The 25941-nt window shown below is 40.5% G+C and overlaps 2 protein-coding genes across 3 annotated transcripts; both read right to left on the bottom strand.

The window, feature by feature from the left end:
- Window positions 1-3644: 3644 nt before the first annotated feature.
- cyp27a3 (cytochrome P450 family 27 subfamily A member 3) lies at window positions 3645-18600 on the bottom strand. Of its 2 annotated transcripts, none has more exons than XM_069720820.1 (9): window positions 18556-18600; window positions 15717-15907; window positions 13823-14022; window positions 10777-10974; window positions 9538-9701; window positions 7966-8132; window positions 6738-6819; window positions 5605-5811; window positions 3645-4319 (listed from the first exon to the last, which is right to left on the bottom strand). In XM_069720820.1, the coding sequence occupies exons 2-9, from the start codon at window positions 15773-15775 to the stop codon at window positions 4161-4163; spliced, it is 1236 nt and encodes a 411-aa protein (XP_069576921.1). In that variant the 5' UTR covers window positions 15776-15907; window positions 18556-18600; the 3' UTR covers window positions 3645-4160. The 2 variants fall into 2 exon arrangements, with proteins under 2 accessions (XP_069576921.1, XP_069576920.1); XM_069720819.1 differs by lacking the exon at window positions 18556-18600 and adding an exon at window positions 17807-18549.
- A 1422-nt stretch (window positions 18601-20022) lies between these two features.
- eaf2 (ELL associated factor 2) lies at window positions 20023-24690 on the bottom strand. Its single transcript, XM_069720824.1, has 6 exons — window positions 24524-24690; window positions 23991-24085; window positions 23504-23640; window positions 22927-23105; window positions 22472-22705; window positions 20023-21714 (listed from the first exon to the last, which is right to left on the bottom strand). The coding sequence occupies exons 1-6, from the start codon at window positions 24624-24626 to the stop codon at window positions 21668-21670; spliced, it is 795 nt and encodes a 264-aa protein (XP_069576925.1). The 5' UTR covers window positions 24627-24690; the 3' UTR covers window positions 20023-21667.
- Between the last annotated feature and the right edge of the window lie 1251 nt (window positions 24691-25941).

Here is a 25941-nt window from a genome sequence, read left to right as displayed (position 1 = left end):
CAGGATGTGTCCGTGAAGTCGGACACCTCACGTTCTGAAAAAAGATTATTGTCGTCGTCACGTGTTCAACATTGTTGGATCTGATGAGCAATTAGACTGCAGAGAAATCTAAAAAAAAATACATATAGTAGATTATACTCGGTCTTCACCAGTGTTGATTATCAGATTGTTTTTGTACAAAAAACAAATGAATACTTCTCTGTATAATATTGTAAAGTTCTGCTGTAAGGACTTTGATGTGTTAAGTGCCATGAAATAACCTCTGTTGTGATTTAGCGCTATATAAATAAAATTGAATTGAATTGAATCGTTTTTGTACAAAAAAACAAATGAATACTTTTCTCTCACCCCCTTCCACTTCCAGAAAATATAAATTGTTTAAGTGCTTTAATTCACCAATAACTTAGCTTGGAACAGAGACTTTTTGTGTATTTTGACATTCATTTCATGAAAATGGTCTTCAGATAGATGTAAATATGACCGTGTTGAAACATTACCTGTGTTACAAGTATAAACCCTGCATTCAAACTCGCAAAAATAAAAATGGACCATTCATTGTATAAATTATAGATAGCCCTACATGTTACTGCCTTTTTTTTTTTCTTTTTTTTTTACAGATGCCTGTATTTGGTTGACACAAGGCTGGGTGATACAGACTAAATCTAATATCACTATTACTGATTAAAAAAAAATTAAAAAAAATTAAAAACTTGATATTGCAGTATTGTAGGGATTGTATGGACTATTGGTGCTTTCACAAAAGGTTTACATAATGAGATTTGATAAATAATCATTAATAATGTAGATATAATAAGTGAGTGGGTAAAGACAAATAATAGAACAACTAGAAAAGTTTGGTAAATTGACAAAATTACATCATTTTACTGTAACGCAGCATTTAAAACCAAGAAAAGACACTTATGTCATATAACGATATTACCGTTTTCCAAAATAATAGATGAAATGTAGTCTCATCATGATCTGATGAAATAGGGACATGTAGCCCAGGACTAGTCTATGTATGGCTTTATAGTTTACACATAGTTTTCACTTTCGTTATGTTTTACAAACTGGTAATTTTTTCAAGGTGAAATCCCAACTAATCCAACTTGAATTTAGATGTCAGCTACTGTGACAATAGTTGAGTAAAAAATACAATGTTATAGTGGGACAGAAACATAAGAAGCAAACGAGGAAAATACTCACAAGCTCCTTCACTTACTTTTTGTAACAAATGTGACATTTGACGTGACAATACAAACAGTGACATTTTTTTCCCCTGGAAGTATAGATTATTTGTTTTTTCTGATTTAGAAATATTAAATGTGGGCAACTGCCAATATTTAAGTGGGGTTTTTTTTCCACATTATTTTCTCATTTTACCTACATCTCTCTTGTCAATGTTGGAAACTGTTTGACATTCGGTCAAAAGCAGCAAACCAAAAAACAATTCAGAAAACCTCCAATTGTTCGACAAAACAATCAGATCTCAAGCTCCACTTCAGCTTTCAACTGCACCTCCCCTCTCCCCCCGCGCCTCCTCCCCCACAGTAGGTGTGGGTTTCTCAGTTGTCATGGCAATGGCTCCAGGGCACCAGTGGTCATAAATCTGTGTGTGTGTGTGTGTGTGTGTGTGTGTGTGTGTGTGTGTGTGTGTGTGTGTGTGTGTGTGTGTGTGTGTGTGTGTGTGTGTGTGTGTGTGTGGGGATGTTGTCTTTGATCTTTCTCTGGCTGTCCACTGACCCCCGTTTGATGGCTTCAACAGAAAACTGGACACCTACAGGCAACGCAACATCAGTTGTCCGCTCCAGCTGTCTGTGAGCACCTCCACAAAAACGTTCACTGCATCTACAATGAAGGGTTCAAAGGTCCCTGACCAACAGTCAACTGGTTAAAAACAATAAGAAAGGGTTGTAACCCGGATTTTAACCATATTAAGGTCACGAGTTCAAATCTCAGTGCCAACCCACCTGTCTAATTCGTGTGTAAATAGATAATATGACGTTTTTTGAAGCAAAGAAAAATTCACCTGGCAGCCTGAACACACACTACAGACCTGTCATTTCTGTTGCTTTCTGTAAACTACCAAGACATCATACCAGAAAAACACAATAAAATTACATTTTTAGATGTAATATTTTTGTACGTGTAGGTTCTCCTGCTCATTCTCTTTGTCACGACTGTGACTGTGGTCAGACTCATCTGCTGCGACTGATGAGAAGTGACGTTTACTCAAGTGAGCCCCAAGTGTCCTCTGGGCTCTACGTGACAGAAACAAACACCAACAGCTGCTGATCTGGTCACTAGTTATCAGTTTACACCACCAAAAACCCCGACAGCTTTACAAAGCTGACAACATGAAGCAAATCACTTTCAAATGTAAATACTTTCCCCTAAAATCAACAGAAATATGTGGGACAGGCAACAGCTCAGTTATGCAAACTATGAACTAAATTAAATATAATTTATAATTTATTTATATATATATATTTATTTATTTTTTAGTTAAATGATCTTCATTCCTACTATGAGGTCATGTGATGAGATGAATTTGAGAACTTACTGATCCACTTTGTTACATTTATCCTAATTACACGGTGGGTTTGGAGACATTTATTGAGGACTTTCATGCCCGGAAACAGAAGCACAGATTGTACAAACTAAACTCTCGTGTTGTGGCTCATAAATGAAGTTTCTTGGAGAAAGCAAAAAGGCTAGTTGTACAATCTGATATTATCTGTTGTAGATCACAAAAACAAGTCCAAACAGTCATGGTCCTGTGACATTTAGTGATTTAGTCATCACTTTGTGTCATGAATTGAAGGTTTAGCATTTGACATTTTTAGAGCAGCTACTGGAGGTGGTAATAACTATCACAGAGTTATGTTAATGAGTCATCAACACTTCAACCTCAGAGTCCTGACGCAGGAAGTAAACGCTTGTCTGGTCATTTCAGGGTGACTATAGGATTTATCCATGGTCTCTAAAAGTATTGTTTTAGTTCATGTGAATTGTCCATAATGAAGAAAATAAACAAATGTATAAGGTTTAAATTAGCATAATGGAAAATTATATAATGCTTTAAGAGTCCACAAGAGAGCAGCATTAGTCTACTAATGTACCAAACACTGACAATAACAACACAACGGGAGTGAAATGACCTTGTATGGAGCCCAAAGGAAGCTGGTTTGAGGTTGACTGGTCTGCACCAATCATGTCCCGTTACTTTGGCCTTTGATTTGTCTGTCAGCAGCATGTTATCCTGAAAAGCCTCGTCTTTGTCTTTATGTTCATAGGCAAACTGTGGTTGTGCTTTAATGTTCCGTTTCGGACAGCAGAGGCTTTTCCCTGACACGCCTCCTTCTGATTGTAGGCACATAAAACGTCGACACCAACAGTTTCAAGAGTCACCTGCAGAACCTGTGATGAAACTTCGGGGTTCTTGAAGACTTTCTGCTCTCGGGCTGAATTTGCTGGAAGGTCCTCATTGATGAACGTGGCGCTGAAAAATGAGGTGAATCCTGGTCTGCATAGTGACTGAGTTTATATTTATCACTATTTAATCAAAACCTGGTAAGAATTAGTCATTTGGATGGAACACAGATTTTCATCTCACAAATGAAATCAGAGAATTAGCCGTGCACTTAATATTCCTACGTTTATTAGATAAAATATCAGGAGAAATGAGGCTGACATTTGGTGAAGATTCAAACCCAGGATGTAACTTTTAATGTTGGAACGAGTCTCAAACCTCTTTAATGAGCTTGTGTTGTTACAGTCTGTTCAAACGTCTCAGATATTATATGTTATTTCTCTATAATAATTACACAGTGTAATCTAAATTATAAAAAAAAAATCAGTTATAAAAACTTAAAATCTTTTTTTCTGTATGTACAAAAACACAATGGTATGACTTCATATTAATATACAAGTTAGTTCAACACTACAAGTATGGATTTGTTTAAATTACATAAAAGTGAAGGCTGCTATTATTCTACATCTGTTACATTGCACTATACTTTACAACCTACCACCTCCGCCTACAGTTTGTAGTCTGCATCACAGTTTGGGTGCATTCCTGCCAGTGCTCGTGATGTGAACGCTGTATCAACAAGTGCTTGGTGACAGGACGGTAACACCGTGTGAATACCAAAAACAGCTCACAGAGAAAGTCCGGCCGTCGCTGGCGGCGCCGCCTCCTCAGCTCTTCTGTCCAGGAACTGGAGGTTGATCGGTGTGGCGGGGCACAGCAGCGTTCTGGTGATGGGCTTCACTGTGACTCCTGCTGGATCCGGCCTCACCTCGTAGCCCTTTATCAACTTCAACAGGAAGGAGAAAGAATAATGTTCAACAAGAATTATATCTATTTATGCGAGTCGACTCCGAAGTGCTCACCAGCTGACCGTTTTATGACTGTGAGGGTTTGGCTGAGATGACTCAAGCCCAAAGTAATATGGCTGTTTGGATTCATCCAACATGACGAGACTTAACAAAAGAAAAAGGGACAGAGCGCTGCAAACTGGTTGGACAGTTCAACACTGCTCTCTAAAGGCAGCTAAAAAAAAAGAAAAGAAAAGAAAAAAAAGTGATTTCCTGGAAGTGAAAACAGAGGAAGGTGTTTGCCTTGTTCAGTCCACAGGGGTGAAAGCTGCTGCTCTGGCTGCTTCAGGAGTCAATAATTACAATGATTTAAAATGTGAACAAAGTGAAGAAAAGTAATGAAGAAAAACAGAAAAGACCAACATATGAACACAACAACAGTGTACCTTCTAAAACACATCAAAAAAACATAAGCTTATAAAAAATACACTTGTGCATTATAGAACCTAATTACCCAATTGCATGTGATATAAAATGATTTACAGTATACCGTTGTGTCAGTAAATAAGTTTCTTATTTACACATCCAGCAGTGTTGTCATGGATCCCGCTGATTTTCTTCCTAAGAGACACTGTGTAGCGTTCAAGCGACACGATTGGTCAGCGTCCACGCTCGCACGAGATAGTGCCGTTGATTGTGACAGTTGTGCTGCAGCAGAATCAAACATATATATACTACACCATGTCACCCCTTTTCTTTACCAACGGAATTAACCTTCAAAACAATCATGGTCACATACTTAACGTAAAACATGCTGAGAATCACGACAACTTTTTAAACCATGACACTTTGACTACCTCAAATATGAAAATGAGAAGATCTGAAACAACCGGTGCTGCCCAGAACAATGTGAATGTTTAGTGAGATGTGAAAGGAGAAAAAAAGACAATGGCTGCCAGAACTAAGGGCTGAAACTGTTTAGCATTAAGTTAAGATCCACTGCTGAATAATAACTTTGGGCTAATGACTGACATTACCAACAGAAACACAGTGGAAAGAAACAAGTTCCATGATGGAAAACTAGTTTTTCTTCGGTTGAACTCATATTGCTGAGGTGTGATGATTACAAAAAAACGCTTTCTGTCCAAATCAACCCTCTTCTAATGGCTCGTGTGAGCATGGAAGCTGTGCCCGGTGAGTCTTAGCAGGAAACGCATTGGCAGCCACAGCAACGGCGTGCAGCAGACACAGAGCAACATTAGCACTAGGATCAGACGTTCTTACCCTGGACAGGAGGAGGTACATCTCAAGCTCGGCCACCCGCCGACCGAGACACGCCCGGATCCCAAAACCGAACGGCACGGACCCGAACGGGTGCTGCTTGGACTTATCCTCGACTCCTCGCAGCCAGCGCTGCGGCAGGAAGGTGTGGGGGTCGGGGAAGATGTTCTCATCGTAGGACACAGCGTAGTGGCACAGGTGGAACAGCGTCTGAGAGAAAGACAGAGAACAGCTGCACTTTACCTCGATGATGACCATCAGTGGAAATGTCTTCATAACGCTTATACTGTGTCTGCATTATATGTCGTGCTTCTGTCTTTTATTGTGAAGGACTTTGTGGTGTCGGACCTAAAAGTGTGCCGTATAAACAGCACAACCCTTAGTATTAAGAGTCCAGGGACCGCGTTGAACTCCCCCTAATCTGAGAGCTCCTAACCTGGATTAAAAAGGTTTCAGCCAGGACTCTTAGCTAAGGAGTGATTTAGGAAACTTCTCAGAGCAACTCCGAGCAGGGAAAAGAATCCCTTATCTTAGTGAGGAGGTGTGGTCCGTCGACCGAGTTTTAAAAGATGCGATTGGTCGATCCAAAAACAAAAAACAAAATCCCTTGGTGAGAAAGGGCAGAGAATGGACAGTGACATCCAGCGGAAACAAAATGAGCTGCGTGCCAACGAAAACCCTTTTTCTTCGTGTGATCGCTGCTGACGAAGGTTGAAACAGACTCCAGATATTTTTTCAGTCATCAAATGTCTTCGCGCTGCGATCACTTTCATTTCTGCTGTTATTGTGTTAAGTGGGAGAAATGAGCGTCTCAATCGACCACAAACATCATCCCTGCACGATATCATTTGTGGTGTTTTATTATCGTGCCGTCATTCAGTGTTTGAAGAATATTTCTCTGACATCGCTGTACTTCTGCAATTTTCTCCGCTGCGTAAGAAATTCTTAAGCCTCTTAAAAGTCCTCCTCCCTGCTCCCAACAGTTTTTCATCTTCGGAGCTCTTTTAAGGGTTAAGATGGTTTATGAATAACTTTTATCTTCACAAGATTCTACTAACTTTAAGGGGAGATTCTTAGGAAACGTCACAACTAAGAATTTTCTGAGAATTGTGGCACCAGCCCGACACGAGTCTCACCTTCTTTGGAAAGAGATGATCTCCCACCACAATCTCATTTTCAACAGTGAGGCGGGCGTTTCCTGGCACCACTGGATACAGCCTGGTGACCACAAAACACAGTAAGGTGTCAACGCAACGTTCATCTGTTTGTTCAGCAAAAGCAGCCATTCATCAGAGTCTGTTCAGCTTCGAAACATGAATTTTTCAATGACATAAAAATAGATGTACTATCTTGAATGTCCCCCTCTGCAAAACACTTATGCAAAGTGGGCACAATGAGCTCAACTTGAAACCAAGGACAACTGAACCACTTGTTAATGTTTCTCTGCGTCTACCCTGTTCAGGGAAAGCAGAGAGGCCGTGTGAGGGAACAAAAAAGAAAGATATTCTGTCTCCTCTAACTTTCACAGAGATCATTGTACATGTAGCTGAAAACACAGCACGATTGTTGCCTTTAAAATATGTTTGTTTTGTTTTTTTCTTCAGATGACGCTGTAGTTATAAAATCTGAATTTAAGCAGTGCAGAGCAGCAGCTTGGAAGTGAGTTCTGGTCAACATGAAGTCTTAATGGGCCACGTTTCTGTCACCATTTTATACGCGTCTCGTTGTCTGACAACAGAAATAGAAAAATATATAACTAAGAACAGCTTCATTGGGAATTCGGCTGTATCAAAATACAGTACTTGTGAGCACAGACAGCACTAGCACATGACATCATCTGGCAACATTTAGCAACTTTTTAAGCAGGTTTTAACTCCTTTCCATTGTAAATACTTGGCAACTGCATTACACAAACATAAAAACAGACAAATGCACCCCTTAAACGTTTACTGAAAAGTGTCCCAGTGTGCAGGGCAGCAGCAGCAGATACCAATTTATATATTTTTTCATTTGGTTTCATGTGAGGTTTTCATTTATTTAGCCAGCCTACGTTCAGTAGTTGTCTCCCAGTGTAGTAAGCTACAAAAGGCCTTTAACTTGTGGACTTTTGCACTTCTTATTAAAGGATTTTATTAATTACATCTAGTTTTCTTGATAGCTGCACAGAGCCAAGTCTCTGCTGTGTGCTGAGCCAACCATCAGCTATCTTCAGCTTCGTAGTATTAATGTTCTCATCTGTCAGTTAGAATGTAAATAAATGTATAAAGTATTCCTTTAAGTGAATCTCGTCACACTTTCATGTAGCCGATGACTTAAGATGTGTTGCTGATCAAAGGTAGAAGGGCACAGAAGAGTTCCTCTCACCGCAGCGTCTCTCTGATGATGGCCTTCAGGTACGGCATCTGAGCGATGTCGCTGCTGGTCGGCACCTTGTCTCCGGGGCAAACACCGATCACCTCCTGGTATAGCTGCTCTTGGATCTCTGGCTCCTTCGCCAGGTGGTACAGAGACCACGAGATCGTGTTGGATGTCTGCATCACAGAGAGGAACGCAAACTGTAACGTTCATGTTTCAGCGTCTGCACCCACTTCAAACTCTCCTCACCCTAACATGTGAAGGCTCAAACGGGGCTGGAGTTGAAGCTTTGTGTTTGATTTATTACATTTGAAAAGCTATATGTCAATGTAGACCTACACTACATGGTGAACGATACAAATCTTATTTTGATATCTCGCCGGGAAAGACATTTTGGTGACGGAAAAAGATGCGTTGTGAATTAGGATGATGGTCCCCGCAATGTTTGAGATGATTGAAGATGAACTGTCCATCATTAGGAGTCTGTTGCTGTAACTCACTGGAAAGTTAAGTTGAATAGACAGCAGGAAACTGTAGATTATTGCTTGACACTGGACATTATTTTACTAAATGAACACATTTGTTTGATGAAGGCATATTTTAATAACCCTAAAGATTCAGAGTGGGTGTTGGTTTTGTTGTTAAAAATAATCTGCTGGAACTGATGGATTTGAGTGACATTGATGACATTAAAATGTAATTATATTCTACGTACTCCTGACAGCAGAATACATCTTTATAAACCTATAAAAAGGCTTAGTCATGCAAAAAAGAAAATACTATGAATACATTGAAGATGTCAGAATATCACAAAATACTGATACAAATTCTTTGATCATATCATCCAGAACTTGAGATTTTTGTATTTGAGATCAGGCTAAAAGTTTGTGGTTTTCACTCGTTACCGGGCAGGAATGCATCATGTGTTTTTAATCATCTTTAAATGAAATTTATTTGTGCTGATGAGTTGAAGTACTGTATATTGGAGAGGAAGTAGGAGAGACTAATTTGTTGATAACTCTGTTAACAAGCATGTCTAATCAATGATGAAACTTTTTAAAGAAGAGATGTTAATTGAAGGATCTGCCTTCTGACTGATAATTAAAGCCGTGTGTGTGATGGGATAAGTATTTATATACCATGTGACTCCATTAAAGTATTACCACTAAATCAATTAGTAAAATTGGCAAATGTAATGACTCTAATTCTAAAAAGCAGTAAAATTCCAGAGCAATACTTTATTTAAAAATTAAAAAAAGTCAGCAAAATTTGAAAACAAACAGAACGAGATATTATAATCCCCTAAACTACTGTGACTAAATGACTGGGGAATTACAGAGATCAGTCTAGCGAGCACAGTCTATTACCTGTATTGTACTTAATGACAGGCTCACGTTATATACAGAGCAGATCGGCCTTCTTGTGGTTAAGCACAGTTGGTTTAGTAATTCAAAATCATGTCCTGATCTCATCTTTGTCTTGTCTACATCTTTGACAACTTGAGTTGTCTGGCCTAGTAAACTACACTGAGGCTGTGTGCTTGTGTTACTGACAGAAAATAAAAAGTGTGTAAACACTCACGGTGTCGACTCCCGCCAGCAGGAGTTCGGTGATGCTGCCCAGGATCTCTGTGACGGTCATCTGATCGCTGAGCAGCAGGTGAGTGAGGTACGCTCCCTCCACGCTCTGGCCCTGGTGCACGTTCGCCTGGATCTCCTCCACTTTCTTCTTCACCAACTCCTCAGCTGTGAGACACAAGAGAACATTCAGTTCATCTTATTTGTTTCAAATGGGAGGAGACACATTTCACCCTTTTGCCCGCTAGATGGAGGAAGAGAGCCTCTGTGAGGGATCCTGTTCAGACACTGACGTGGACGTGAGGGCAGCAGGACCCAAACAATGGACTTTGTCCTGTGAGAGAGTCAGCAGACTCCGTTGACCGTGAATGATTTGATAGTGAAGCCTGAGCTCTAGTAACATTGTTCCAACTCTGTCACTAACAAGGTCCTCATTTTCTGATGCGAGTTTAAAAACCTACCAGAAGAAAGACAATAACAAAGGTATATTCATGTCTTACAGCTAATTAAAGCTTCCTTTATTTATGAAGCAGGATTATCTCTAAATATCTGTACATTAAGAGCAAACAGTCAGCTTCAGCTAATCTTAAAACTGAATATTAAACCATGTTTGATGTTTCCATATATTTCTAGGATTTTGTTTATATATTATTTATTTACTTTTCCATTTGGAGTATATTTGCAAATTTTAGCTCCTTAACAACAAATTCAGTTCAATTTTGATATTTGTAAATTGGTTTTCTTTGATTTTATTTACAAGAATAAAAATGAATAATCAGACTCTTGAAACTTTAATGAATTTTGTGAACAAACAGATGGTAATTAATGATTTCATTATTTTTCAATGGAAATGCAGTTGAAGAGCAGATATTTTCCTTTTTTTATATAATTCTGCTGTGTTGTCTCAGGCAGTCACTAAACAAGTTTATGTTAAAAAAGCGTGAATGATGAATATTTTCAGGTTTTTTTTAAGTTTCAAAATATGTATCCAATATTTAAAAAAAATGCCTGCGACATATAGACTGTGATCTTGTCTTACAGTGTAAAACAATATGTTCTGTCATTCTTCAAATGACTTCAGAGATTTTATAAAAGGGGAAAGAAAAGGGGGTACATTTTAAAAGTAAATTAAAAACTTTACTGAAAACAATGAACATGGCCAAATGAGCTTCCTTCTTTCTGTAAGAAAATGACCTGAAACATGCAACACTTTTATTCACCGCTTAAGATGAATGTCGCTCACCGACTTTGAAGAGATGATCCCAGGTTGCGACAAACTGTTTCCAGAAAGGCACGTAGGGCCACAGGGACTTGGGGAGGAGGATGACGATCGGGGAGAGTCGGAACATTTCCCCGACAGAGGTGATGAACTTCTGGGTTTCCTCGGGCACCACCTCGTTCATGCAGCCCATCCGGGTCTCAAACAACACTGAGCAGATCCCTGCGTTTGAAAACAAAATGATTATGCTGTTAGTATAATATCGAAACTTTTACAGCTTTAAAATACAAAATGATGAAAATTTCAAGAAGACAGGGGAGTTATTTTTTTTCCCAGACACGTTGATCAGTTCAGCAGAGCTGCTTAAATTATTCCCTTGAGAAATGAATATATTAAAATTGAATTGAAACTGAACCCTTTATAACCATGTGGACACCTTAATATTGCACCCACAAGTGAAAGCTGAACATCATATTCGAAACCCACGGCCATTCATCTGCTGCTATAAAATCCTGGAGGCTGTTCTGATCCTGGCTGCAGGAATTTGTCCCATTCTGCCACAAAATCCCCGGAGACAGTCGACAGTGATTGTTAAGTGACAAAACCTAACTCGCAGCTCTACACCAAACCAGAAAAAACATTTCTAATATTGACGCAGGAGAGGGTGTTCCGTGTTATTCTTCACTGATATTAAGAAATGAGATCAAACCAGGTTAAAAGTATGCAGACAAATGTGAGAATGAGCGTGTTCACACCAGGCAACATGCATCCTGGGCGATCCAATCACAAGTGGTGAGATTAAAGTGCAGATGTGAACACATCCAGGAGGACACATTGAGATCTGATCTGACCACATTCAGACGGGGGTGGGACGCATACGGACACGTCCTCGCTCACACTGAAGGACCAACTACTCATCTGACGGCCTCAAAATAAGCAACAAAGATAACTTTCATTATTATTATTATTATTACACTTTATTAATCCCCAAGGGGAAATTTCTTCACTACAGCAGGGGGGCTTCTCAGGGGGGAGATGCTGCAGCAGGCTGCCACGACCGCGGCGCCAGGTAACCTGACCTGAGGTGCATGTTTTTGGATGATGGGAGGAAGCCGGAGAACCCGGAGAGAACCCACGCAAGCACAGGGAGAACATGCAAACTCCCCACAGAAAGGCCCAGGACCGGATTCGAACCCAGAACCTTTTTGCTGTGAGGCGACAGTGCTAACCACTGCACCACCGTGCCGCCCAATGGAAAAAAATTAGAAGTGAACTGTACAGAAAATCTGAGATTTCCTGCAAACTGACTAAAAACACTCTCCATCAACCTGACGTTTGTTTCATCAAAGCCTTCTGGTTTTTTGTTTTTTTTGTTTTTTTTTAACTTTACCTCGTGTGTAATTTTTGACACAAATCAGACCCACAGCTGTTGTGAGAGCTCCGCCCCCTCACACAGTTCATTTATCCACCGTAGCGCAGAGCCTGACCCTCTCAAACTCCCTGGAATAATCACACAATCTCAGCCTAAACCAACATGATTGGGTCAAGTCCCACACGGTTCAGGTTGTGAATTATAAACTCTAGGGTTCAGACATTTACAAACGTGAAATAAATAATAAATGTGTAATTGATGGAGGATTAACATGAAGTTGGAGTGAGCAAGGATGTCTCATTGTGTTCAATACCTGTCGACTCCCCTCCTCTCTTTTTCTGTACATCCTAATGTGTTTATTTACATGTATATTTACATGATTTGCGTGTTTTTTTGCATGTAGATCAGGGAAGTGTGATCGGATCACCCGGGACACATGTCAAAGCCAGGTCTGAACAGGGCCTCTGGGTTTCATTCTTCACGTGTGACACCAGTTTCTCAATGTAAAAGAGCAACAGACCGAGAGTAAATGAGTTATTTGACATGCTCGCAGATTGAAGTTTTGGAAAGGTTTGATGAGACAATCATTAGCCCACCAAGACGGGCATGTTAGAATAGTTTGGTGCAAAGACTGGGAATAATGGGTGCCAGCTAAAAGGCCTCTTGTCTGGAACACCCACACATTGTTGTTTTTGCAGTTCACTTTGGGTGCTGATTAAACAACCAAGATAACATGTTAGTGAGAAAAGGTGTTGTGGCAGGTGGATTTTGTTACCTCAGGGTTGCAGCTAGCTGCTGCTTGTAGCTTCATATTCGTAATACTGACATGAACGAAGAGCTCGTGCAGCGTGTCTTTAGAAGTGCACACGCAGGGAATGACCTCGATCAAAGGTGCCTAAACCTCCTCCTCGATCACATAAAGGTACAATAATCGGCCCGAGAGTTTATATCAGTATCTAATCCGCCGTCAAGGCCAAAAGACTTGGTGGCTGTTTCAAAGTCAACACCCTGCATGACAGCGCGCACACACACACACACACACACACACACACACACACACACACACACACACACACACACACACACACACACACACACTGAAAGGTGTATGTGCAAACGGCCCTCTAATTCTCTGCTCCACCCACAAAACGAGCTCTGCAGTAGTGGACAAGAGCAACCAGGCTGACAGCATTCCTCTGTGTCACCTACCGTGCCTGTAATTTACATTCAAAATGGAGCGTAATAAAGAAAAAGGTTTAAAAGGAATTACAAGTTGCAATCAAACGTAATAAAAATCTGAAGTTGACTGTGCTGACGCATTGTGGTTTACAGTTTTTAATTCAAAAACTGTTGTAATAATAACACCCCTCGTCTAAATTTTATGATCTTAACTTGTGCCTGTTATTCATGTCTAATGGTTTGTTCTTAAGTTTTTTGTCTTTTGAAGAAGAAATGCCTGACAAATCTCATCTGTGACAATAGACAGGACTAAAAACACTTCAGATCTACAGGCTCCGAGTGCAAAACATTTTCAACTCCAGTTCTGTTGAAGTATAACAGTGGGCACTTTATTTTTTTTCATTAAACTTAAACTGTGACTACTTGGTAATATGCATATATGAATATGTTGTATCTAAAAGTTTCCAAAGCCGATTAAATGAAAACGTGCCATTTGTTTGTTCTCTGTTCTCTGCTGACCTTCAAAAGCAAATTTGTAGAGTTCTGCAGTCAGGTCATTGACCATAACGCCCTGCCCATTGGTCTCCCTCAGCCAGGCCACTCTGTGGATGAAGTCCGTCACCACCTCGTTGATGGTGTTGGTGTAGGACGAGACGTGTTTGGGCTTCAACATCCGAGGGTTCAAGATTCTGCGGATGCGCTGCCAATTTGCCCCCATCCTGCAAACCCAGATTAATAAAGGGACATTAGCTTTTAGACAGGAAGTCATTTTACCCCCCCCCCCTCCGAGTTTCCCCTACGCAGCCTTGGGGGGGCAGGAGGGGTCATCACAGTGTAGGGAAGTCAGAAATGTACGTTGTTGTTGTTTTTCTTTTTTTTTTTTTTTTAAATGGAAGTTTATTGAAATATCCCACCCAAAAAACAGGACAGAACAAATACTTGAGCAGACACCTGAAGTACTCTTTCTTCTGTTTAACGGATGTTAAATATGTCTGAATGCGTATGAAGGAGAGTATCTGAGACACTCTGGAACCGCTTGGCAGCAGTGGCGAGTGCTGCTGCAACAAGTCTGACAGCAAGAGCTGAAGACAAGCGAAGGAAAGCCGCTATTACTCAACACGATGGTTCACAGACGCTGCCTGGTATGCTCCTTCAGATTTGTTATGCAGCTGTTGATGATATCTGTAGTGAGCCAAAGGCAAGAATGAGCTGCAGGTCCAGACTCAGTCCTCGTCCCTCCCCCCTCTGTGTTGTTAATGAACCCTGGCAGCCGTTAGCAGTCCTATGCATTGCAAGTACAAAGTAAACAGTAACTTGATGGTAGAGCAGTTTCACAGACACTCTGATAAATGACTCATTATCGGATTGCTTGGGATGTTTTTGGCATTCACCAGTGCTTTAAAATGCAGATTCACATTTCTTTTTAAAGTTGTTTTTTTTTAAAGCTGCAGCAGTCTAATCACATGTGCGTGCGTGCGTGCGTGCGTGTGTGTGTGTGTGTGTGTGTGTGTGTGTGTGTGTGTGTGTGTGTGTGTGTGTGTGTGTGTGTGTGTCTTTCAAACGTAACAGAAAACGTGAGGAGCGAGAAAGGTATGACCTCCTCAGCTGGGAGCTGAACTGTGGACTTTGTGGCATGCGCTTTAGAAATGAGGCCACTGGGACGAGCCAGCTGCAGGTTTCTCCGTATCAAGTTCCCCCCGTGGTTCCCCGGAACATTATTTCCTCACTGAGGCGCATCAAGGACGATAACACGAAAAGGGGAATTTGCTCTAAGAAAATGAACTTTTGCTTCCTTTTTTAAGTCTGACTGTTGAATTTGATTCATCTTGATGCTTTTTTGTGCTGTATATTTTTTTTCCTTCATTTCTTACATTAGAGGAAGGGGATCAGTTCACTGCCTGCTGGATAGGAGGAATAGTTACAGTGATCACTAAATATTTCAGTGTTCATGTCAGTGTAGTGAGTATTGTTTTAAGTCAGACTTGAAAGAAAATGAGTGCCTCGTTTTAAGGTATACATGTCTTATGCATATACTGTTTATTGAGTCTATTATGTATTCATTTTAGATTTATGTGATTTTTGACAATATTGTCTGCTGCATCCACAAATTTTGTGTTTGATGGGAAAAAGGCTGAAAAGAGTCATTTATTTGAATGTTAAAACACCGAACTGATTATTTCCGCACCCGTCCCCTGGTTTTCTGTGCGACGACTCAAGTCAAGTCAGTTTTATTCATGTATCCCTGATATTAAAAATCATAATTTCATCTCACTCTGCACAGCAAAAAAAAAGTCTTTATCCTTTGATCCTCAATGCAGCCGTTAGTGATAATGTGACCAAACACACAAGCAAAATATACAGGATACTTTTCAATGTGAACACAATAAGTACTTTTTAGGGATGTTTCACTCACTCCGTCAGTGGTCCGTGGGCCTGGTTCCTGAGCTCTCTGTAGCTCCTCCAGTGGGGCATGTCTGTCCGGACCGGGTGTCTCCCCTCCTGCCTCAGAACCTGCTCTATCAGCTCGGCGCTGGCCACGTTCACCACAACCAGAGGGCCGTATTTGGACTTCCACAGGGAACCGTAGATCTTGCTGTGTTCAATCTGAGAGCAAGAAAACTGTGAGTTAGTTACTGGACTGTTTGATGTTCAATAAGCTCAAGAGGAGAACGTGATGCTTATGAGCACAACCGTGCTTACATTTCTATGTGTAACATCAATTCACATAAGAATACATGCTTAAAGGGTTTAGTCCACTATGAATAACAATAACAAGCGTCATTAGTAGAACTGTGCACTTTTTACCTGCATAAATAGTATATATAATTGCACAACTGGAGGGCTACAATATATTTAACATGAACAAACACGGGCTGTGTTTGCAATGTTTAGGCGATACTGGTGGCACTGCTCGCTGAAGCTCTATGAAAGAAGTGCAGTTTGGATCGCTGCCTTATTCCAACATTAAAATTTAATTATTTGGGGGGGGGGCCAAAACATGCCAAAAAAACAGCAATGCACTGACTAAAAGTTTAATGAATACTTGTAGTCTGTGCAGCCATGAGGACAATCAGTGCAATGTCTTCTCTCCAGACAGGCTGGATTAAACAAACAAAAAAAAGACTACTGTATCTACTTTAATCTTATCTTTTTGCTAAAATGGCAAATTGCAAACAAGCTGAGCATTTTCACTGACAAATGTTCTACAAACTCCCCTGCACTTAGCAGGATATAAAAGACTTTTCCGGTTTTCCGGTGGTGGACAGTACACAGTTCAGAGGGAAATAATGGATTTTCTACTCCACTACATTTATCTGACAGCTTCAGTTACTTTTCATATGAAGATCACTAAGAACACTGACATGCTGCTGACATAATGATGCTTCACTTTTAAAGATCTCATATTGTCATATATAATAATAATAATAATATCAGTCAGAGGGACCAAAGCAGAACTTTTACTTTAAAACAATAACTACATTTAGCTGCTAACACATCTATACTTTTACTTAAGTAGGATTTTTAAATGCAGGACTTTACTCCTCTGCCTATTTCATAATGCTACACTGTGGTCACAAATGTTTATCAGTGTCCTTGTTGATTAAATGAACACCTTTGAAAATCACCACTGACATCTAGTCGGATGTACTGAATATCCAACTGTCATATCTGTGACTGAGTGAGAAAAGTACTGTCAAATATTCCACAGCGTCTTGCCTTTTTAAATCTCCTCCAACTGCTTCTCATCAGAAGTACTTTCTACTGAAGGCTAACTGCAAACAGGAAGCTCTGTTTAGAGTGGCTTCATTAGTTACACGACAGTTTATTTTCAGTGCTGCCATTAAAAATCATTTTACTCTCCTTTGTAGAATCTCAGATAAAAATTTAAAAAATTTAAAAAAAAACAAGGTTCGTAACAAGCCGGTGAGGAAGACCAGCATTTGTTGTTGGACTTAGACTGGACAGTTTGGAGGCAGTGGTGGAAACGAGGATGATGAGGGACTAAAAAAAAAATAGGTCACTCCTGGAGATGGGGGAGAGCTGCTGAGTTCATCCCTTCAGGTGCAAGACGAAGGATTTCAGGCGCTATTTTGTGCAAACAGTCATCAGACCGAGACCCCACAACATGTACATTTGTTTGTTTACAAGTATTATTATCCCATTCCTATTGTTCATTTTATCTGACATTATGGGCATTTTATTGTATTGTATCTTTATCTGTATTTGATCTTCCCCCGTCTTATTGCTGCTGTAAAATCCAAATGCTCCTAGAGCAATTAATTTAAAAAAAAAAAAATGTCATCCTGTAAACCCTGAACTGTTTGCGTGGGGAGAAAGCCTACCACGGTGTAATCTGGGTGAAGTGATCACTGACACTGGTCCAAGTTCAGCAGGATTCAGGCAGGCTGCCGGGAGGGAGCACTACGGCTCAAAGGGAGGAAAAACAAACAGATCCCAGACTTCAGCCCTCCTCCAACCACGGAGACGTCCAGGTCCACGTACCTGCAATTGTTGCGACGTTTGAAAATATCCCTTCACAAAGAGCCAGTACAAGGTGGTCATGAAACTCGGCCCTCCCAACTCCTCCATGGTCTTCAGCTTGCTGTCACCCATCACGGTGCTGGTGGAGGCTGCGTCGCGGCGGTGGATGCCCCCATGCCTCCCCGGAGTCAGTCCCGCGGCCACTCTCTGGAGACCCTCCCGCTGCTGCTGCTGCCGCTGGCGGTTCGCTCTCAATCCCACGTTTATCAGACATTTCCTCAACATTTTAACTGCGCAGTTTTCTGCAAAGCTACGAGTCCTTACAGGCGTCTCGGTCCCGATGTGCGTCTGCTGCGAGGCGGCTGGAAATAATGGCTCTTTGTTTGAAGTCGAGCAGCGCAGCAGACCAATTTATCTCCCACTATCTCCCACTGACAACTGTGGACTTTGATACTGTCATAAACTGCAGCTAGCCCGTTTAGTTTGTTGACATCTAGCACAAACAAATACAGCAACAACAACAAAAATACTCAAATATAAAAACCAATGTAGACACGTAATGAGGGGAAGGAATACAACTGCAGCAGGTGCACAGGATTAAATTGAAAGATCAAATTTCAAACCTCCGTTTTTGGTTTTACTCTTTCAGTCGTGCCTCTTTGTTCTGTTGTGGTGCAATTTAAAATATTCAGGGAAAAAAAAAACACCTTTGCACATTTGTCATTCATGGGAGTTGTTAAAAAAAAAAGTTGACAGCAATCCTGTCCCACCTGTCTGAGGTAAAGAAATGTAGCTGCAGGTCCTCTTCTTCTTTTTGGCTTCACTGGCGGACGGCAAACCACGTCAGGACGCATTAGCGCCACCAGCTGGAATGAGTGTGAATAGGTCATCTAATTGTACCTTCACTAACTTTAAAAATACATTTATTAAGAAAAATGTCATGAGAATTATATTCTTACTAACAAGCAAAATACTGAAGCAAAAATAGATCACACTTCTCATGACTTTTTTGTAAATGTCACATGAATATAATCTTGACTGCATTTATTCAGTTCAGTATACGAGTTCTGTCTTTCATCGTCATATCTTGGTCGGTGAAGCAGGACGTTGTATAGTTTCTTCCTGATTACAAAAGTTACACCTTCCTATATTGTGTTTTCTTATTTTAAATGAACTTTTTTTTAATCCTGTGCGACTAAAACAGCCTGGATATTATGGTTTCTTCTCCTCGGGTTCTTCCTGTGATTCACACCTTCTATTTAATAAACTCAAAAGAAAGGCTCCTATAAACATCTGGAAGCAACAAACACAACTTCAGATATGTTAACATTTTCTCAAAACCCAGATTGCATATATTAGTGGCGAATCTCCGACTTCAGATTCTGCTTGTTGTTTTGTGATTTGAACGAACTGACCCTTTAAAGTAGAAATACTGCACTAAACACTACTTGCAAGCCCGTACTTCACTATAACAGGTATTTACATTCGCTTTTGTTCCTACAACTTAAATCTATCCCCAAGGTTGGTAATCTGAATAAAGAATGTGTTGTGATGCGGGTAAACTAAATGTAATACCATGAATTACAATACAATAAATTCACTCTCTAGATGACAGATTCACTGCCAAATAATACCGTGCAGGTTTCCACACGCAGATATTCAAGATTTTTTTTTTCCCCACATGAACCTTAAAAAATATCTTGTGAAATTCCTCCATAATTTTGAACCACATGATGGTTTTATTGCATCACCTAACATGTGTGTGTGTGATTGGTGTGGGGGGGGGGGGGGGGGCAAGCCTTAAAACTAAAAATTCAAAACACAGCAGGTTCAACTTGAAACTCCGTCACAGGGTTTGTCCTGTAAATGTGATGAGTTCATCCAGGGAGGGCTTTTCTCTGTAGGAGTTATTTGAACTACTGTGAACTTGACATATTTGCTTTGTCTTAGATGTTAACGGTGATTAAACAACCAAATGAGGGACTCTCCTTTTTTCTGCTGGATATCCTGCTGTAACCCGACACATTGTCCGTGTGACCGACGTGTCCAATGATGGCAATGGATTCCCTTTTAAAGCCAATAAATGCAGGAGATTTTTCACCTCATCGACTCCGTCATTGGCACGCGGTCATTTTCACCTGAATCTGGACGGGATCAGTTTAGTTGCGTGTCATCATTTGAAAGATGTTAATCCCCAAAATATAAATATAAATAATAATGAATACGAAAGCACCAGAAACAATTAAAATCTTTATTTTTCTACAAAGAAATTACTCTCAAAGAGTTTACAAATGATTCTGTGGGGTCTCCTTCCTCCTTAAGGCTCATCTCAGTCTCCCTGTATCAGTCAGTAGGGATGCCAAAGAAATGCTGGGACATAAATAGCAGCTTCCTGTATGTTACGACAGCTCAGCAGTGACATGGGTCTTGTGACAAAACAACAGGAAGGCCCATGTTTTGATTGGCTGAGGCAAATAACAAAAGGCACATGAAGTTCTTTAAGACTCACAATGAAGTTCAGCATCGATGCATCTGACTTGTTCTGCGTTGCAGCTCGTCCATACGTTCACTTCCGATTGCTTGGTTTTTAAAATATACATAAAATAGAAGCACTTCAAAGTTGGTCAAGTAGAATTTGAAATATAAATAATTAGATTCAAGTATTGCAGGTTTAAAGCTACAAAGCATGATCCTCACTGAGTCAACGGAGTACTAGTGCACTACTTCGCCAGAAATCAGACCCACTTATGATTTAAATTATTATGAGACGCAAGTTTGGAGACATCTTAAAGCAGCAATAAATCAACATTTTTCTATTAACAATGCATAAATGACTAGATGCAATCCGATGGAGTCTGTGGTAGTTATGACGCGACAGATAATTCTCACCTTTTCACTTAAGCTGCATGGAGCTTCTTTTTTTTCTTTTCGCATCGTTCAGCTCATTGTTTTGGTTTTCTCGCTAACAAACTACCGCTCTCATGGACCCCGCGTCTACTCACAGCAGGCGGCAGGTCTCTGCCACAAAACAGCAGAAAGAAAAAGTTAGCAACTATCTGGCAGACTATAGTGGGCATCTAGCAGCTACAGGGCCAAATATATATATATGACAGGAGCTGGCGAAGACCAAAACAGAGCAGAGAGGAGAGTGGATATTGGAGCTGCAAGACGCAAAACTAACTGAATTTTGATCTGTGACTTCTGGACATGTAACTTAGCAACAGCTTGCTTACCACTTCTGTCGTTTCTAAGGTGATACTATCAAATGTTTTCAGCTGACCCCAGAGGAGCCAAAACTAAAATGTCATTAATGCAGCTTTAAATGAGATTCAGTAATTCAAAGCAAAAGGCTTAATAACCCAATTTAACAAGAACTATTTTTCTTTTTTTTTTTTTCCTCTCTAATGAGACAAAACTCGGTCGTATCGGTGTTTCATATCTGATTAGAAATGAATGCGGCGGAGACTCACCAGTGAACCGAAGCTGTTGGCTGATATCTGACCTGGTAAAACTTAATGTCGCTAAGATGAAAGCAGAAACTAAGGTGGTGGTTTAAGTTGACTGATTGATGGACAGAAACCACCATCTCCTTCTGTCTGTCGTAGTTTTTCGGTCATGTTAACCACACCGAGGCACCCGGTGGCAAACTGTTCTCTGAACTAAGGCATCTCTTCACACACAGAAAGCAATAACTGCGACATAAAATTCGAAGTTTGTTGGCAGCGAAGCAACGGGTTATATTTACTAGCAGAATTGTGGATATGTAGAGAAGACAGTCCCACATCACAAGAAGCGAAGTGCTGACGGGTGTGTGACGGGTTCCTTCACTCCTCACTGAAAACCCTCCGGGTGTCCTCTGCCAGCCGGACGGCCTCGTATCGTTCAGTCATCACTTTCACTTCCTGACTCGCTCAACTGCAGGTCGTTCTCTGCAACACAAGCACGTCGTTACTTTTACCGGCTGAACATACACGTGTCCAGAAAGCTCGCGACACTTGTGCCGTTTCATTCATTTCAAATGTTTCCTAGGTTGTCTTTTCATTTTCAGGCACGCCGCAGAAGACTCACTAACCCTAAAGTTTCAGGACACACTGTGACAGCGGCTCTGAGTTTCAGAGTTACAAGTTCAAATTAAACCAAAGATATGACAACACGGGATAATGTGAAAGATTCGATTTGTACAGTTCATCGTCGTTGATCCTGCGGTTCCTGTGATGCAATTATCAAGAGGAAGTTGATCAATTGGAAGAAGAAGAGGACACACGATGTGTCCTTCAACTGAGGAATCACTTCAACACACTTTAATCAAATCTAAAATGATCATAAAGCAAGAATGTGGTACTTCAGCTTGCTGGTGTTGAAGACCGCAAACTTTTAAATGTTATTCAAATGTCAAACGAAGTGCAATCAAAAAAGTTTCAAGACTTCCTGTTCTGCTCGAACGGAGTAAAGCACAGTAGTGCGCATTTGCGATCTCACCACGGGCTTCAGCAGAGCGCGCACATCCAGTGTCTACTTGAGTAGTAGGAGTACTTGAGAGTGAAACTGAGACCGTGTTGTTTTCATAGTTATGCTGACATCTTTGAATTCAGAACAAGCAGCTGGTATCAACCTCGATGTGAAAACAGGGAAATGCAGACGGTGAACTCCCTTACATAGGCAGACGCAGCCGAGTGAGCTACTCACTGAGTGTGTTCATGAGTCCTCCGCCGGTCTCCTGGTGGTGACTGTTGGTGTTGGTGCTGGTGTTGATGATTGGCATGCTGGGGTTGACCGGTGCCGAGGGCGGCACGGAAGTCCGTTCGTCTTCCGAATCGCTGCTGGAGCTGTCGTCGCTGCTGGAGGACGACGAGCTGTTGGAGTCTGAAGAGCTATCGCCGCTGCTCAGCTGATCCATGACCCGTGCCTCCGCCATCAGCTCTGTACACGGTGGTCCAGACACCCGAGATGAAGGAACGCGTGACAATAATTCCCGTGTAAAGGGGCGTTGGCATTAAATGAAACCAAGCAGACAAACTCAATCGCCGATCTCAGCCGGATTTCATTCAGACGCCAACGTGTAAATAAAATAAAAAAAAAAAAAAAGATTTAGATGTACTTAAAAATCAATAAAGATAAAGACATTTTGTTTGACACGCTACCTCTCTCAATGTCGTCCATGGGGGACGGCGGGGACGTTTTCTCTTTGGGAGGAGAGCTCTTGGAGCTGGCTGCAGTCTTGTTGCTGCTGCTGCTGCTGCTGTTGTTACTCCTCATCTGCTGGCTGAGGCGACTGGTCTGTTGCTCCAGGCGAGAATGAATCTTACTGCTGCCCTCAGCCCTGGAAATAAACGTGAACATGACCAGCAAACACATGTTGAATGCTTTTGTTCAAATTCGGCACAAGTTTCAAACCATTTTCTGACATTTCAGCATGGCAAAATGTAAACCAGGTCATAGTTATTTAACTTACCGGATTGCTGCCTCTCTTTATCTTTTGCGAAATGTTGACATAGTTCTCCACCTCAGTGAATTCATGTTTTTAACTGTAATTTTGCTTTGCTCTTTTAAGTTATGGCATTTTAATTAAGGTTTTTAAGGCAAAATTGTGGACTAAATTGAGCATATTTACATTTTAACTAGTTTACATGCAAAATTACAATTGATCAGTTGTTGAATACGTTTGCATTTTAAAAGAACATAATACCCACTTCATTTGTATGCAACATTTTAGCCTACCTGGTCTTCTTCACAGCTATATTGCTGTTGAGTTTTTCCAGTCTGTACTCTCCAGTATCATGGTTCACAATGAGGATGCACTCCTTCATATAAGGCCTCTTGGATCCTTTAAAGACTGTTACCGGAGCACTTGAACCCTAAATAAAAAAAATATATATTAAAAAAAAAAGAGGAAACAGGCAGGATTTTTAAATGCTTTTCCCCAAAGAGATTTTGACCAAAAGGTTCTAAAGGTGAACTAAAAACAGTCCTTCTCAAACTGGAAATACAATTATGGTGGTGAAAATACTCAAGAACTTATTTATTTATCTATACACTAAAAAAGTGGGAAAAAAAAATACTCTAATGAGTCAAAATTGGTCAAATATAAACCACCAAGTCAAAACATGACTTACACATGGCTTGATAACCCTCATTAATGACTTTGCAAATCCCTTAAATCCACACATATTTCTGTCAGAGAGAAACTGGATTACTAAACACGAACCTCTAAATTGGGTAAAGTAATAGTGACTTGTTCTCCTTTGCCCACTTCGAGGTCCCCTTCACATGTTGTATCAATGGATGCTGGTTTGAAGTCATCTGTAACAAATAAAGCAAGAGAATGAATTGTTTGTTCATATCATAGACATGTCAACATATTAAACAACCAATTTAGGTGACGGCATTGCTCAATTTGTAACCATCAATTATTATGTGTGGTGTTTTAGTGTTGCAGTTCTCCACCGCCGCCACCAGGGGGGGGTGGTGGACACACGGACGCGGCGCTAACATTAGCTCATACGTTTGACAGCTTGAGGCATCAATGGCTGGTAATTAGTTCAGCGTTTTACAAACTTACAAACTTCAACAACGGTCACATTACTCACACACGCCAGCAGCAGGCGGATTACAAATGAACCGGCAAAAGCGGCTAAAGAAGCTGCCGGACATGTCGGGAGTTTTAGCTGATAAGCTAACTAGCATGCTACCGTTAGCTCGTGTAAAAGCCAGACGCGACCAAGTGAAAACCCCACTTACATCTCACTGTGTGGTAGGCGCTTTTAGGGTGCTTCTCAAACGTGTCTCCCAATTTCAGGACATGTTCTTGGTTGTCAAAGTTGGAGTAAGCTGTCCCATTCATTCTGGGAGTTTCATGAAGTGTAAACTTTAGTTTCCGCTGGTCTTTTTTATCCGATGACCATGTATGGTACTGGTAAGTCCCGCCTCCTCTCGGTTTTCTTTCCGCTGTGATTGGTGAAGCGGACGGTCTTATCTCTGATTGGTTCGACGTGCGTCAATCACGGTCTTGTCACAGGGCTGCTTCGATGCAAATGTCACATGGTTTCTTGGCAATAATCAGTATTTAGAGACATGTGACCTGTTCAATGGTCAGTTTATATTATTAATATGAAGCAATTCTTACTTTTTGTACACTTAAGAAAAAAAGGAAAATAATAAATATGTACACAGCTTGTTGCACAGTGATACCAACAGGCTGGACAGACGATATACAAAAATCGATTCTATATCATTTATTACAATTAATAATATTTACATGTGTGACGAAGTAATACTAAAAATGTTGCAGGATTCAGGGTGGTATGAGTTTTTTTTTAAAAGCTAATGGACATCAATACAATGTAGGTTTTAATGTGGAAGTATTTATTAGTGTATGTGCACTGGTCTGTCTTGAGATTTGTATTAGACAATATACTCTTTTGTGGTATATTTTGAATGTTTTGTGTTATCCTATTTTTATAGCCCATATTTAATTTCTTTAATGTGTTTTGGTGATGTTTTTAGTTTATGTATTGTCATTTTTTTTTTTAAGGTGCTTATCAGTTGCAGTTGTGATTGTTGTTTCCAACGTTTGTTATTTTCTCTTTGTACTTTCTTATGAAGGTGTCTCTGTACAGAAATATGTGTTTTTTGTTGTTGTTGTTGTTGTTGTTGTTGTTGTTGTTTTTCTTGACCGTTAAACCTATTTAAATAATAATAGAATAAATTATAAATTAATATCTGTGCTCAACCCACAGGTCCCAACACTGGCACACTTACTTTATACTCTAAATTAGCAGCATCACAGGGCTGAGCTGTGAACCGAATTACTGAATTAGCCAGAATCGCTCAAAGGCAGTGTGGAGGTCCTGAAGGTCTGGCAATAAGAGACTAACGAACTGTTGTAGTAACACTTCCCGGCTGCAGTCTCAAGCTCCACAGGCTACAGGCTCGCTGAGCTCCATGAACTGTGGCTCATGTTGGGGAGGAAGTAGTTACATGTAACAAAGAGGCCTACATGTAACTAAATTACAAAATTAATGTAATTGCAATCAGTTACAGTTACTGATGGAAAAAAAAAAAGCATTTAAATTGCAGTTACTATTCCAAATGTTGACGATTCAGTGTTGGGAGGCCATCATTTTTAAGATCTCATGATTGCTTCTGAAACTGCCCAC

This window comes from Brachyistius frenatus, unplaced genomic scaffold, assembly GCF_029030835.1.
Source record: "Brachyistius frenatus isolate BFR_SWC_R1_liver_20210118 unplaced genomic scaffold, ASM2903083v1 Contig_252, whole genome shotgun sequence".
NCBI classification, from domain to species: domain Eukaryota; kingdom Metazoa; phylum Chordata; class Actinopteri; family Embiotocidae; genus Brachyistius; species Brachyistius frenatus.
The sequence above is the reverse complement of the archived record's forward strand: the minus strand, read 5'-3'. Positions and strand labels throughout refer to the sequence as shown.